The sequence below is a fragment of the Nycticebus coucang genome, chromosome 21, assembly GCF_027406575.1.
Source record: "Nycticebus coucang isolate mNycCou1 chromosome 21, mNycCou1.pri, whole genome shotgun sequence".
NCBI classification, from domain to species: domain Eukaryota; kingdom Metazoa; phylum Chordata; class Mammalia; order Primates; family Lorisidae; genus Nycticebus; species Nycticebus coucang.
The window spans coordinates 26,320,090-26,334,048 of record NC_069800.1 but is presented as its reverse complement, the minus strand read 5'-3'; the positions used below and the strand labels follow the sequence as shown (position 1 = coordinate 26,334,048).

Here is a 13,959-nt window from a genome sequence, read left to right as displayed (position 1 = left end):
GTCAGGCTTTATGGGTTCTTCAGAGGACATGTGGAAGGCTGAGAAGACCAGAGAAAGCACAGGAAAGAAAAGGATGATGCACAGTCTCAGAAAGGAGAGAAATGAAAGACGAGCCTCACCAAGAGGTGAAGGAGCAGGAGACGGCTTGGTTTCCGGCAGCTTTCTAGCCCCCGTTTCTGGTACTTGCGAGGCTCTCTCTTGCCCTTGGGTTCTGTGAAACACCTTTGTTTCCTTGTGTCTCAACCAAGCTTGAGTGAGTTTTTGGAACGTGGGATCAAATCTTCCCTAAAATGACAATGAGGCCCCCAGGCTTTGTTAAATCGTGACAAATAGCCAGCAACAACATTAAATTTGCACAACCTACATTAAAAAAGTTTATAGATAGATAGATATAGGTATATTTAGATAGGTAGATATCTGCCTCTCCAAATTGTATTGACAGTGACATTGGTGAGTGCTCCTGTTTCTCTGCTCCACCGTACTGGAAAATTCTTCCGAAGTGTCATTGTCTAGACCTGTGTTCGCCATTGCTGTAGTCACTGGCCACATTTGGCTGTTGAGCATTTAAAATGCGGCAAGTCAGAAATGACGTTCTCTAAGTGTGAAACACACACCAACTGCACAGATTTCACATGTGTTTTTATATTCATTACATGTTGTGATGATAATTTACATGTTGTATAATATACATTATTATGGAAATTTGATTTTGCTAGTTTCCTTTTACTTTTTTAATGTGTCTATGAAAAGTCTCAAGTTACTTACATGGCTTACATTTTATTTCTACTGGAGAGTTCTGGTCTCCAGCAAGTGTCCACTTCTCCCCAGCCTCCCATCTCAGTTAGGTTTAGGTCCAGGTCCCATCACTTCACCCAAAACAGCTTGTGTCAAGTCACCTTTTTGTAGTGGCCAGTCTCACTGTAACCAGTCATCAGCATCCTACACGGTTGTCACTCCCATTTCATTCCTTTCTTCCCTCCAGGAACATGAGGTTATCCCGATTTTTCTCTCTGCTGACTGACGGTATCCTTGTAGTCTCCTCTGCCGGACCGTCCTCATCTTCTCAGCTTCTTGTCCTCATCCAAACTCATTCCTTCATAGAGTTCATCCTGGCTTGTGCCTTACGTGTCATCGCAGAGGACACCCAGCTTCATGTCTGCCACTCAGACTCCCTCTTCCTAAAGACTGTTATCTTACCTGCCCATGCTGCATCTCTGTTGAGGTGGGATTCTTAAAGTTTACACACCTTAGTCCGTTTGTACTGCTATAACAGAATACCTGGGACTGGGTCATTTGTAAAGAATAGAAATTTATTTCTCGAGGCTGAGAAGTCTTAAGATCAGGGCACCAGTAAGTTGGGGGTCTGCTGAGGGCCCAGTCGCTGCTTCCAAGGTGATGTCTGTTGATTTCAGAGGGAAAGAACAGTATCGTCATAGTGGCAGATGTAATAGCAAATAGGGCCAGGACCCCCACCACCACCACCATATATGTGGGTGAGGTCCTCATGACCTGATCACCTCTGAAATGCCCTAATACCATCACATTGGCAACGCCTGAATTTTGGAGGGAACATGTTCTGAACCTTAGCAACACAGTAAACTGATGGTTTGGTTCTACTTCTCCAAACCTGCCCCTAAATTCTGGGTATTTCCTGCCATGATACAGGGCAGATTCCCTCCTCCGGTTATCTAAGAGATAGATTTGGAGTCATCATTGACTTTTTTCCTCCTCCTACCTCCCCACCCAATATCTGATCATTAGCACAGTTCTGTTGGACTCAACATCAGCTTGTATTTCCAATGTAGTGTAACTGTTGCCCAACCCCACCTGCTCCAAGACCCATCATCTCTGAGTGGACCATGGCAGAGGCCTTGTCTACCTCCTTCCACCCTGTTCTTCTATAACACCCAGTGTGATCCTTTCAAAGTGTCGACTCATTTTTCCTCTGGGAACCTTCCCTGGCGTTATCCTATTGTTCCTCACAATACACATAAAACATGCCATCTTTACAAAAGCCCTACAAGATCTGTCCCTGCCACCCCCAGGGCACGTGCCTGCTTCCTGGGTCTGTATCAGGGCCTTGGTGCTCTCTCTTCTGCCTGCCCAGAATGCTCTTCCCCACATGCTCACATGGCTTCCTTCACTCTGGTCTCCCTTACCTACCTCCCTTCCCTGACCTCTGGATCTAAACTAGCACCCCATGTTTATTTCTCCTCATAGCATCATCGCCACCTAACATGTTACATGCTTGCTGTTTCCTGTCTCCCACACTGAGAGAAAGCCTCCCTGAAAACAAGGTCCTGTCGGATTCTGCTCACTCAATTCCTTGAGCTTTAGAGCAGAAGTTTAACCCTGCTGGGTATCAGAATCACCAGGGAGCTTGCCCAAAATGTACATGCCCTGACCCTACCCCCCAGAGATCCAAATGCTATAGATTCTGGGGTAGGATTTATAGCATTTTTAAACAAGCTTTCCTAGGTGATTTTGATGCCTAGGGTTACCTGACCACACTTTGCAAAACACTGTCTCATTGTACCAGTTTGTGTTTGTTTGGCTGTTGCTCTGCCTTGCTGAGTATTGTTTTATGTATAACATCAGTTTTTGAATCACCTGGGAACCTAAATATAGATCTCCTCGTCCCACCCCATATCTTGTGAATCAGAACTTCCAGGAATGGGCCCTGCAAATCTATGTTTTTAAAAAGCTTCCCCTCCTATGTCCAGTGCAGTCAGTCTTTCCACTAGTTTGGGGGAGCCCAGCTTTGTTTTACAGACTTTGTAAATATTACAACCTCCCTGAGGTTTTGTAAATTTTACAAAATATTTACAAAATATTCTCTGTGGGTTAGCCACCTCTTTGTAAAATTTTATAATGAATATTTTGTAAATAAAGGTACAGTTAGCTACAATTTCCCATTTTCCTTATGTATGGCAAATTCAGGGCTGATTTTTTGAATACTCTGTATAATGACGCTATGTAAGGTAAAAAATTTTAAATCAAAAATACTCAAAGTATAACCAAAAATTAAGACAATATAGTAGGTAGCGTGGGGGCCAGTGGCTGAGAATCAAGTATAATAAGGAATGGTGTTTACAGAAGTTTATTCCTTGGCCCAGACTAAAGCACTAGCTTCCAGGTTGTTAAGAACCATTTGTGAAGGCCCCAAGAGATGTTTCTGGTTAACCTAGTTCTTAAATAGTTTAGTTCCCCTGGAAGCTTACCTGGACTTTGGATGACCAACTGTTTGGTAGCCTCTTTGAATATGATGGTTACTCTGTATTCTTTGCAGAAAACTGCAGGATTATTATTACTCATGGCAGAATCTAAAAGTAGTGGTGTCATCCATACAAAACTAGGAGGCGCCTGTAACCTTCTCAGCACATATTATATATCTGCACTTTGGGGGTTTGCCTGTGGATGAGCCTTCTATTGCGTTTTGATGCCAGATGTGAGAAGCCATTATTAATCAGGAGGACTCCCTTTTGAGAAGTCCTGTTCCCAGGTCATAGCTGCTTCCTCAGGAATACTTGTCTAAGGGAGACACCAGAGGCTGTGATTTAGCAACGAAGGGGAGTGAATTGACCCCAGAGGTGTAAGGAGAAGAGATTTCTAATGAGACCTGACAGCTCAGGGGCTGAAGAAGGAGTCTAATCTTTTTTTTCCTGCCCACCCAGTCTTCATACAAATGTAAATATGCCTCCTTCAACCAATTGCCAAATGTGGTTTTAATTTGTAAGCAGGAGAACCCCGCCTTGCCTTTCTCCTTATTCTCTCTTTTCTTTCTTTCTTTTTTTTTTGAAAACTAAGTCACAGATTTGACACTTTTTGAACTGGACATTTCCTTCTGTCAATCTGCCTGTCACCTTTTCTGTTGTCCTTTTCTTCTAAGGACATTGTCCTGCCTTGTTGTAAGAGGAATTTAGGATGAGAGCCGACTCCTCTGCTCCTTAAAGAAGTTTTTGAAGTTCCCACAGAAAATACATAGTGCTCTTTAAGCCGAATTTTAAAAATAAATAAATAATGGCAGTGATTGGATCCAACATGAGATTGGAAGAGTGTCACCGTCGCGGTGTCATGCTTTATGTGGTGTACGACCCAGCGTTCATCGGTGTTATTTATGATCCTGTCTGCCTTCTATTGTGGACTTCTTCCAGCCTTGGGGAATTTACATCATTCCTAACAGCAAAAGGCTTTCTGGTTCCCACAGAGCTGTTCAAAGCCTGACTCATGCTCCTTATGTTAATTGTTCAGCTCTGAAAATACAGCACTTACAGGGTGTGGTTTTAAGGGGAAAATCGACTGTACTTACAGGGCATGTTTAGAAATGTTCCGCACGTAAATCTCGATTGCTCCCAATCTCTCTCTCTCTCTCAATCTCTCTCTCATTTAGGTTAAATTGTAGCTTTTTTAGTTAACTAGTAAGTCATACAAAACAAAACAAAAGAAGCATCAAAGTGCAGTATAAATCCAATAAAACCTGTAATATTCTGTTTACTACCTTAAAACTGATGAGAGCCGTAAATGGATCTGACTTTGAGGAACACTGTCCTGGGTATGAAACCAGAGGCACAGCTGGAGCTAAGGCTCGTACTCAGTGTTGCAGGGCAGTGAGTGGGCAAAGCTCACGTCAGCCCTGTGATGCCCACACAGAACACTAATGGCTGCTGTCTGCCAGGACCTCTGAACTGTCACTGTTCCTTCCAATGTAAGTCAAAAGCAAGGACCTACTGATAGATAATACCAGAACCATTCCTTATGGTAACAGCATCTTACTAGCATTTGATGGGGAAGAGTATTTGGTGTACAGGAGAAGTCAACTCCTTGTCTAGATTATGTACTAGATAACCAAGAGGAAAAGATTGTAAAAGTAAGGAATGGGTCCTTGTTGGCAGGATTGGTAGGCTTTTACATTTTATAATTAATTCCACACAGTGCTTCCATGGAAACTTAAAAGGATAGGTAGGCAGATACTCTATGAATTATATAAAGCCATGGGAGTAGATAGATATGTAAGGTTAAAAAGAAAAAAAACAAGAATCTCAAACTTCCAATTGTCACAATACTGATTTTAAAAGATTTAACTTGAGTATTGCAGGTGTTTTCTATTTTTGTAGAGAAAATGTAGGAAATGTTGGGATAATCAGGGTATAGACTACTGTGCCACCAGGTTTTGCTGGAAGAGCAAAGCTCACCAACGTGCCGCTGCCTGACACAGTGATTTTTGGGCTTTTGTCACAGTTTGGGCTACAGAGATATCCGATAATGGCCAGGAGTTCCCAGATGCTTTGGAACCAACCTTCTTTACATGTTTGGTTGTGATGCACATTAATGTGTGAAATGTATGGCTGAGGGTCCAAGGGAAGTTGCAATCCACCATAAAGTCCTAGGTAAAAAAGTTAAAGTAGCTTACCACTGAGCAGTTTCATTCAGTCTTTATAAAAATAAATCTGTTCATCGGGGCCTTCAGAGTGTAACTGTTTTTTCTCATGTTCAGCTAATAGACTTCTGGTTGAACCTTTGTTATCTTTTGGAGTAGACAGAAGGAGCTCTCCACGGAGTGTCTGATTACTTTGCTGAGTGTGCAGAGAGTCCGCTTCCTCCCCGTGCAAAGCTCCAGAGAAATGTCGTGAAAGAAATGTAGGTCCAATGTGTTTCCTTTTTCTCAATTTTGACTGCCTCAGTGCATGGATAGATAATGTGAAGTCTAGAATTAAAGAGGAGTGCATGGAAGCTAATCACAAAATCCCCCGTGGCGCTGATCCTTACCCTAAGTCACATACTTGCTCCTCCCACCCTCCTATCTCTTCCTCTCATTTTCTGGACAAGGATAGAGTCCTTGCTTCACAGGTATGTTGCAAGGAGTAATTAAGGACAAGCTCTTTGAAGATGAAAAGCACCTGTTGGTGGTATGTTTCACACAACTTTCCAAGTGACTACAGATAGAACTAAAAAAATACATTCCTTTCCTAAGATGCTTGTTCTGACTTTAATATAATTATGATAATCCTCATGCTACTGATAGCAACCATAAGAACATGTACATATATATATATATTTGTTTCCACACTAACGTAAATATTCAGGTTCAGGGTGTTGATGGTTGAAGACGTTTCTTGCCATTCACAAACCTGCAAATACATGCTGAAGTTAAAAGTCGTAGGTCTCTTAAACTCCCCCTGTGCAGTTTCTTATCCTGCTGCCTCACAGTTAATTTCACAGTCAGAGTGAAGTTTGTGTGGTGTGCTGTGCACACAGCCAAAAGGGGATTGATGGATACACGGATATATTGACACGCTTGCTCTGTCGCACCTTGCTTTCTTTCCTTTCAGGCTGCCCATCTGAAATGTTTCCCAGGACATTTCAAGGATATTGACTAAGCCCTGCTCCCCTATGGCTGACACCCGCTACATGGTAGTTATATTTGAGTAATACCTTGAAATGGCCTAAGAGAAATTTCACAAGGTTATTCTTTACTTACAAATAGAAAGTGTGCATGTATGTGTGCACGTGCGTGCATGTGCAAACACACATACAAACAAGTAGCCTGAGTTTTAGATATATTTCAGCATCCACTCTTGGGGGAAAAAAACAGTGTGTCAAACATTGGCAGTTGACCCATGTCTTCTGAAATGAATACCAATTTCCTGGTTAAATGTGAACTCTGTCTTTACTCCATTGATAACCCAATGACTGATAAAATATTTCCTAGTATTAAGGGAAAATGTGAAGGTTATTGCTTGATTCAGTCTTCACTCTTAAACGTATACTTGGGGATTACTTGGGGATTTTTCTAGATTTGCAGGGAGGTAAGGAGAAGGCAGGTAGCACACCCCTCCCTTTTCAGGTGTAGGGAATTTGGAGGAAACAGTGTCATGACAGCTTCATGCAGCATAGAATCTTCTTTTGTTTGTTTCAGTGTGAAAAGAAGTAAAACGAAAAGCAGTATCAGCAGTACCGTGAGCAAATCACAGGCCAGCAGAGACATTGTGGGAACATCTAGTGACTCCGTGATTACAGAGATAGCAAGGAGGAGGAGTGACGGTCAGGCTTCCACCAGTCGCCCGTCAGAATCCACGGGACAAGCAGAGGATTACATAAAGGCAGCTGAGAGTCACTGGGGGCTTCCTGTTCAAAAGCTGGAAAATGTTAATCAGCCCCAGCCAGAAGATACTAGCGGCCAGCACAGACCTCATTCTGGGGAGTGGCTGAAGACAGGGCTTCTAAGCAGGAGCCTTGTCTGGAGCTGTGAGTCAGCATCACCAGGTCCAAAACAAAGTCCACGGGTGGCCAGAACACAACAGAAACGCAAGGACCGCGGCTCTGCGGGAGATTTTGACCACCGCAAGAGAGTTTCTCTTGGAAGTGATCGATTAGTCCCAAGAGAAGTAATAGTGGAAAAATGCAAAGCTGTCAGCACTTTGCCAACTTCAGAGTTGTCAGATCCGGGGTTACTTTTGGAACAAGATTTGGCAAAAACCACCTCCAAGGAGGAGTTGCATAGTTTGGAAAATCTCTCCTCCAGAGACATCTTAGGAAAAATAACCCAGGGCAGGCCCAGCAAACCGGCTCAGCCACAGACCCTGAAAGACGATGAAGTTTGTACAATGCAGAGCAGCCTAACCAAGAAGAGAAAGAAATAGGTAGAGGCCACTAATGCTAAAGAGGGTCTCAAAGTCGGAGTCAAGGACACAGTGGCCAAACCTGTGACAAAGGGCCTTGTGCAGAGATGCTGGGATTTTAAAGGGATTAATTGGAATGATTATTTTAAATAGAAAGTGTATATGTGACTTAGGGTTTATTTTCAAAGCAGTCACCTCTAGGAGACTACATGCTTGTTCTAACAACATTGCTGTAGTCTCATCAATAGTTTATAACTGTCTTCAGAACATTATTTTAATGATAGAGAGCCGTCCACCTTGTGAGGGACGAGACTGTGTGAGGACTGCAAAAAGAAACATATCATGTGCCCCTCCTTGGCACATCACTATGCAGCCCACATGATGGGCCTCACCAAGATGGTGCCACAGTGCTGCAGTGCATTTCCAGGCATAGGCTGGGTGCAGTGGCTCACGCCTGTAATTCTAGCACTCTAGGAGGCCAAGGTGGGTGGACTACTTGAGCTCAGGAGTTCGAGGCCAGCCCGAGCAAGAGCAAGACCTGGTCTCTGCTAAAAATAGCAACTTAGCTGGACGTTGTGGTGGGTGCCTATAGCCGCAACTACTCAGGAGGCTAAGGCAGGAGGATCGCTTATGCCCAGGAGTTAGAGGTTGCTATGAGCTGTGATACCATGACGCTCTACCCCTGGCAACAGAGTGAGACTCTGCCTCAAAAAAAAAATCCAGGGATAAAATCCATCTTCCTTCTCCTCAGCAGTGAAGAAATAGGCCAATGGTTCTCAACGTGTGATCCTGGGACCAGCATCGTTACCTGGAAACAAGTTAGAAATTCAGGTGATGGGCCCCACCCCTTTCTGCTAAATGGCAAATTCTGGGTGATTCTGAAACATGCTTAAGTTTGGGAACCACTGGACGAAGTTAAGACTCTCTAGTGTTGGTTCCCCTAGGTTGGCTGCTGGCCGCTGGCCGCTGGGGCCCCCTGGGAACTTGTGCACCCTCATGCTCCCTCAGACCTGTAAAACAACTGGGCATGGTGTATGAGTCACTCTGTTCCCAAGTTCTGCTACAGCATGGTGGCCACAGCACCCAAGAAGGTGTCACTAACACTTAAAATAGATGTTTACAGATAATTTGGCCGAGCGTTAAGGGAAGTCACCAGAGAGGCTAGTGCTTGCATGACGCGCAGGCATGTCCCAGCCCCAGCCTTGACCCCTGCAATTTTGGTTAGGTTTAGGACAGACCAGAACCCAGAGAGAACTCACTGGCTGGAGTTTCCTGTTTCGAACAGGTGCCTTCCCTTTGCAGAGCCACCCACTGTCTCTCAGCTATGTGACTTGCTGAGATGTCACATAGCTCATTTTGGATGGATAGCTATTAAAAATTTTCATAGCCCATTTCATCCCGAAATGGGAAACAACAATATTCAAAGGTTATCCATCCACGGCATCTTTTTTGTGCTCAACATGGGGTGGCTAAGGTAGGAAAATCAAGTATATTCCCTAAAGTGTCGAAGTTAGCCAAAAAATAACTCAGAAAATGCCAAGAAGATAAAAGAATATGGAAACAGGTATAGAACAGGTCCATGCTTGAGACGGATTAGTGGCACTCCCACTGCATTCTGTCCTTCCCCATGCCTCCTTTTCCCACTTGTAGCATAGGGTACAACTCATTAGAAAGCAGCCATATTTCATGACACCATTTCAGACCGTGAGGTTCAGTTGTCACCAAGCCTGGCTGTGGATGTAGTAGTTGCTCCTACTTTGGTCCCAGTCTCCCCACCCCCCACAGAAACATGGCCCTGTCCACTGGTGTCCTTTCCTCTTGCCTCCTCGGATTTTTTGTTTGCTTCTTTGTTTTTTATTTATTTTTTAAAAGAGACAGGGTCTCGCTTTGTCATCCAGGCCAGAGTGCAGCGACAGCAATCACAGCCCACTACATCTTGGAACTCCTGGTCTCAAGAAGTCCCCCTGCCTCAAGCTCCCAAGTAGCTGGAACTACAATCACACCACCATGCCCAGCTAATGTTTTTTATTTTTTGTAGATAAAGAGCTTCACTCTGTTGCCCAGGCTAGTTTTGAACTCCTGAGCTCACATGATCCTCCTACTTCGGCCTCCCAAAGTACGGAATTACAGGCATGAGCCACCATGCCGCAGCCTCTCCTAGTTTTACTGTTACCGGCTGACTCCAAACAAGGGCTACCATAGGAGAAGAGGTGGCCTAACAGAATACTAACCTCAGCAGAGCTGATTCTGCTTATACAGTGGAGGTATACAGTGGACTGCTTATATAGTCAGCAAAGAACACAAACCTCCTGGGGACATGATCGGACACTGATTTCCATGGCTCATCCGAGGCCCTCTCTTGTGGAGTGACCAGTATTCTAGGTATGCTCTTAACTGAAAAGAGGACCAGATTCAGCAGCATATCATTGATCTTCTTAAATGGAAATAATTACTGGAACAGTTAACAAACAGGGAGGGCACAAGTAATAAACCATGAGACTGGCTAAGAAACAGCTCTCTGAAAGAGTTCAGAATTAAAAAGACAACTATACCAGAACAGCAGCTGCTGTGTGCTCCAGATACTAGAGGCAATACTGAGCTGGAGCTAATAGAGAAAGTCTCTATTGAGAAGATTTTATTTCATGAGTTAACTTCAGCTTGGTGGTTAGGGCCAACACTTGCACTTATGATGATTCTCTTTCAAGAAAAGTCCTGGCTTTAGAATTTGTTGCATTTGGGGAAATAACATAAAGTTACTGTGATCTAAGAGGGAAAGTAGCACCTTTGGTTGGAGATAGATATGGTCTTTCTCCCAGCCTTCATGTAAGAGGATTTTAGCAGGATGAACGGGGCAGGGCTCTCAGCTCCCACACTGTGGCATGTGTTGAGGAATTTTTCTTTAAGGCTCTTCCTTGCACATGTCTGCAACACCCCTGGCTCTCTTGTTACTTGAGTGGTTGTGTGATGCTTTGGTTGTTTGGAAGTATAAAGAGGAAAATGAGTGCCCCTTTTTTGTTGTCGTTGCTTTTTAGGTGGGCTAGGAAGGGTTCTCTACTGTTAGGAATGGTATCTATTTTGATATTCTTAATGATCTTGATAACTTGGTATCTGAAAGTCTGAGACTCTGGCATGACCTGTTCTTAGTCTAAAACAATAAGTTCTCCAGCCACTTAATATCCCAAGTCCATTTTATAGTTAAGTTCCTGTAACTGTGATACTTGGAAGGGATATTGATCCTGTTGTATTAATAACTTTGAATTTTCTAATTCTCTCAGTGTCATAGATTCTAAGCCGTGTCCACGCACTTTCAAACCACATTTTAATAGATTGATGTTGGTTTCTGTCTTTAATATCCATAAACAAGAGATGTCAGGGAGCAGCAAGTGTGGTTTTTCTTACACGTTTTCCTATCTTTGCCATTGGAGGGTAAGTGTCACCCAGATAGGCATATGAATTGCGAAATGCAAAGAGGCCAACGCTTAGGGGGAGGGAGTAAGGGCTGCCCTTCTTTTGTTCACTTATTTTAATACTACCGGAAGTATGGAAATGTAATTCATTTTATAAAAAGCAAGAATCATAAAAGCCCTGTGCTTTTTGATTTAGGGAGAATATAGTTTATTTCTGAGTGAAATATCTCAAAATACATCTTGGGGACAACAATGGAATTGCAGTGTTAATTGTTTGCTTTTGGTGTCATGTTTGGCTTTTAGCATGGATTTTATGTGCCTCAGTGGCCTTTGATTTCAGGAGGAGCTTGGTGTGGGCAGAACGCAGAAGGGAAGGAAACCTCTTGCCCAAGAGAATAGCCTGGGCTCACAGTGTCGCCATTCCTGGTTTCCTTAAATTCCTTTTTGGCAGGCCCTACTGTAGTATTTCCACAAAATTGTCATGAGTGGCCCTCCTTCGGAGGTACCAAGTGGCTTTCCTAAGAACCAAAAATTCTCTATTCAGCCTGCTGTGACTTGAATGTGGAAATAATTTTAATTTCTTTTATGAGGAAATTTCTACACTTGGTTTTTCAAGACAGGAGAGTTCATTTCTTGTTATTGAAACACTAATGAATTGAAACACGTTGAAGCAAGTAAAAAATCTAAATTAAGTTGGTTTCTCTTAAATAGTTTAAAGCCTTCCTTAGTACAAAAATAAATTAAGCATTGTAAAATGAAGTTAATTCAGGTAATTACTCAGTACAGAAGTTTAACTGTATATGTCATTGGTATAATTAAATTCTCAGAAATCTGCAGAACTCCTTCTAATTTGGTTTCTATATTTATCTAACAAGACATGGAACAAATGTGTGTCAATGTGCAGCTTAACAGAGGGGACTTGAGAAATTATCCTTAATTACCTAGAACTACCCAATACCAGGCTTGAATTTAATCGTATTCAAATAAGTTTCATTTTGCAACCTATTACCATATGTCATATTATCTTATAATCGCCATTATCGATCCTTATCAAAAATTTTGACTTGCTTAAGCAAAAATAATTCAAGCTGTACATTTGACCCTAAAGCATCCGATCAGGTGACTAAAGGTGTGAGTTTGACAAATCCCAGAATAACTTTCTTTAATCAAGCTAAAAACCTGAACATTGAGGAGTCACTCAGACAGCTTTTCTCTCCACTGACCTTGTCTTTGCATTTTAAACAATTTGAATAGTTTTAAGTTGTTGTACCTGCCTAGGATATGAAACTACCACGTGAGCCCATGTAGTGGAAACAGACCTGTGTTATTAATAAAGAGCAAAATTGTTTTAAAAAATTAGTGTGTATCACTTTTGTTCTTCAAAACCAAGTGAATTAACTTCAAGGAATACCCATATGCTATTTTAAATTGTGTTTTCTCAATATGCTATTTTAAATTATGTTCTATTTGTACGAAATGTTTTCCCTCTTGAAGCAATTCCGAGGTTTTAAAAAGTTGGTAATACAGTCAGGGGAGCTTTACATTTTGAACCACTGGTCCTAAAGATTTAGGAGTGGAAAACCCAGCATGAATGATTGGGGTGCAATGTGGATTTATTCCCACTTTCTGCTCTCATGAGCTAAGACAGACCTCTTGTAAAGATTGAAGGATGTGACCTTGATTCCCTTCCAGAGAATCTTGACATTTCCAAAGTAGCTTAACTTCTATTTCCTAAGTGGATCTAGTCCTACTCAGGACTGATGATGTACTAGGACATCTCTTTTTCTACACTGCTTTTTATTTTAGTATCCTAGATCTCTCTGGTAGCTTGTAAATACATTTCCCCTCTAGTCCTGTTCATAACCTTTAAAAAATATTTCATTGTCATGGTGGAATAATACATTCGAGTAGCTGTGCATGGAATGCTGGGAACCTCTGCAGCTCATTTCTCCGTAGTGTTTGGGACGTAGTGGCTCACCATCTGACCTATCCCACAGGACAGATGCCCTGCCATGGACCTGGGTCCGGGCCGGGGTTCTATATAACAGCACAGTGCTGCAAGCAACAATCCCTGGGTCCAAGTTGTTGCTTTGCCGTTAATCAGTTTTACATGTTTTGGGACAAGTCACTTGCTCTCCCAGGCCTCAGTTTCTTCATCTGGCAAATACATTACCTCTAATATTTTAAGTGCCACACATAGCTTTTAATGCACCGAGATAAACATCTCTCTCCCATGTATTAATTTCTCCATCTGTTTAAAAACAGTTTTCTACCCTGGCCACAGAGTGGAATCACCTGGATAGCTTCTAGCTAAATCAGAATCTCTGAGGGGTAGCCTGGGCATTGGTATTTTTAAAGCTTGTAATGATGCTCAGGAGACACCATAGTTCAGAACTATTATTTAATGAGTGTGTAGAGAAGAGGATCGTGGTTGCTGTGAGCTCTACCCAGGGCAACAGTGAGACTCTGTCTCAAGAAAAAAAAAAATTGTGTATATATAAATACCGTATTTTCAAAGACACAGGATTGGCCAAGGGCTGTGTTGTCTTTAAGAAGAGGGGCTTTGTGCAAATCCAAAGTGAACTTACTTTCAAAGAAAAGAGGGGCTTTGAGAACAAGGTGTCAATCAGTCAGCACACATTTTAATCATACAGAGAGATACTGTGATTTGTCAGAAGGCCCCACTACATTTCCTGGGCTCCTTTAACACATTCAAACACAACCCTTCATCTTTACCAACATTGAGAAATTGTTACCCTCATTCAGAAGATGAGTTGGTTTTTTTTTTTTTCACTTTATTTTTATTTTTTTAAAGTGTTCTTTCAACTTTTTTTGTTGTTGTTGGGGATTCATTGAGGGTACAAGAAACCAGGTAACACTGATTGCATTTTTTAGGAGAAGTCCCTCTTAAAATCGTGTCTTGTTTTTAAAAC

At 42.4% G+C, this 13,959-nt stretch overlaps 1 protein-coding gene across 1 annotated transcript in view; it reads left to right on the top strand.

The window, feature by feature from the left end:
* Nucleotides 1-12,374, top strand: part of SLX4IP (SLX4 interacting protein) — a 190,070-nt gene extending 177,696 nt beyond the window's left edge. Inside the window, exons 7-8 of the mRNA XM_053574426.1 lie at nucleotides 5,537-5,637; nucleotides 6,917-12,374. Of these exons, the coding sequence (XP_053430401.1) occupies nucleotides 5,537-5,637; nucleotides 6,917-7,640 (825 nt within the window). The 3' untranslated portion in view covers nucleotides 7,641-12,374. The remainder of the gene's footprint in view (nucleotides 1-5,536; nucleotides 5,638-6,916) is intronic.
* The last annotated feature ends 1,585 nt before the right edge of the window (nucleotides 12,375-13,959 follow it).